This window comes from Lygodium microphyllum, chromosome 29 (genome assembly GCF_053477565.2).
Source record: "Lygodium microphyllum isolate KBCC chromosome 29, Lygodium_microphyllum_v1.1.10, whole genome shotgun sequence".
NCBI classification, from domain to species: domain Eukaryota; kingdom Viridiplantae; phylum Streptophyta; class Polypodiopsida; order Schizaeales; family Lygodiaceae; genus Lygodium; species Lygodium microphyllum.
Window position 1 is genome coordinate 35,129,056 of NC_141163.1, and position 2,047 is coordinate 35,131,102.

At 46.4% G+C, this 2,047-nt stretch overlaps 1 protein-coding gene across 1 annotated transcript; it reads left to right on the top strand.

Moving 5' to 3' along the window:
- Positions 1 to 675: 675 nt before the first annotated feature.
- LOC148010519 (uncharacterized) lies at positions 676 to 1,668 on the top strand. The gene has a single exon (XM_087671677.1). It carries the CDS (start codon positions 734 to 736, stop codon positions 1,442 to 1,444), a length of 711 nt encoding a protein of 236 aa, XP_087527803.1. The 5' UTR covers positions 676 to 733; the 3' UTR covers positions 1,445 to 1,668.
- Positions 1,669 to 2,047: the final 379 nt, after the last annotated feature.

The following is a 2,047-nucleotide window of genomic DNA, read 5'->3' on the forward strand; positions in this document are numbered from 1 at the left end:
TGTAAGGGAGCTGAGGAGAATGAAAAACACCTCTTCTCAGAATGTCCCCGTGTGCTACCTATTCGGAAGAAGATAAGAAAATGGTTGTATGAAGCTAATCTTAAGAAGGATATTGGAATTAGAATGGCTTTTTTTCCAACAAATCTTCCTTGGAGGCTCATCTATTTTTTAGTTGGAATTGCTTTGAAGTTCATTTCACAAATGAGGAATGATGTCATTTTTGGGAGAGGGTCATGCAAACCCCCAAATAAATGTCTAGACTCACTGATGCATGAGGTGCTTGCTACATTGAAGCCACTTCGTTGGGCTCAATAGATTTTCAAGCTTGCTATTACATGAGTGATTAACCAAACAACAATAGTACACAATGCATTGCTTAAGTGTACACCTAATTCATACAATTCACATGCATGTGAGTAGTTGAAAGTCTATCATTAACACCCTTATCATACTATCGGAAAGAAATACAAGCATAGAATAAACTCTTGATGGGTTTGTTAGGAATGCTTTGATGAATGGGAAGTTTGCTTATGAGGTTGATTAGGAATTGAGTAATTTACCGCGGGGTATCTCAATAATAACGTCAGGACGAAGTGAATCACACAACACGATGTAGAGGGATCTATATAAAGGGTGTCGAATATGTAATCATATTTTTAAAAAAACATTAAGGACCTATCTCTCTTTCCGACAGTCTGTCTCTGTTTGCACGCGCAGCGCGAAAGGCAGGAAAATGGAAATCATCTTACGCCAACTTCTGATGCATGAAATAGAGCCGCTGAGGGCGAGGAACGAGGAGCTACAGAAGAGCGTGGAGAGGCTCGAGGGGAGGCTGAGGTCAAGGGAGGAGGGCGAGGGCGAGAGGCGGGAGCTAAGGGCGAGGAACAAGGAGCTAGAGAAGAGCGTGGAGACCCTGCAGGGGAGGCTGAAAGCCAGGGAGGAGGAGCTCGAGAATAGCGCGGAGTGCCTCGCGGGCAAGACGCAGGAGCTGAGGGCGAAGAACGAGGAGCTGGAGAAGAGAGTGGCGACCCTGCAGGGGAGGCTGAGGGCCAGGGAGGAGGAGCTAGAGAAGAGCGTGGAGATCCTCGAGAGCGAGAGGCGGGAGCTGAGGTTGCAGAACAGGGAACTAGAGAAGAGCGTGGAGAGCCTCGAGGGGAGGCTGAGGGCCAGGGAGGAGGAGGCGGAGGGCGGGAGGCGGGAGGTAATAGCCCTCGAGGAGGCCATGCACGAGGCTGAGCGCAGCCTCGAGGCTGAGTTCAGCAAGGTCATGGAGGAGGTTCGCTGCCGACTCGAGGAGACCAACAAGACGCGCGCCGATCGCCGAGCGCAGCTGCAGAATCAGCTCCAGGAGAAGCGCCGCTTTATCGCCCGCCTCCACGACGAGGCCCGTGCCGCCATGACCAGCTTGTTGCAGCCTGCTTCTGCCCCTGCCGCTCAACCCTAATTCAATCCTGCTACCTCCTAATCCTTGCCCTACTTCATTACTTACATTCACTTCTAATATCATCCCTGAAATTCATATATATCTGTGATTACAAGATTTATTCTTCCCTGATTTATGTCTTCAAATACTTGATCGTACTCTATGCAATGTGAGTAATTCGTTCATAACCTTATGTGCTTATCCTCATCTAACTACAAGTTTCTATATAACGATTGAAACGTCATCCCTTGTTATGAATCTCTCAATAAAACGTCCGTACTAATTAAATCATATGAAAAAAAAAACCAACTTTGATTCAACTACTATTCCTTAATCGAGCAAAGTTTGTTATTATCTCTTTCTTTTATTAAGAGAAGGTCTTAGGGGGAGAGCCGCCCATGCACTAAGAGCTTGCTGCAATTGCGATCACAAAAGCAGGTCATAATGGATGCTGTAGTCAAAGCTTCTCTATACATTAATGCCCATGATCCGAGAGAGAGAGAGAGAGAGAGAGAGAGAGAGAGGGAGAATCTATGATAATATTGAGATAGTAATCATAGGCCTCGCATTTTCTTAGAATGCGCATCTCATGCAATTGCTCTAAGAGGCTCCTTTATCTATTAT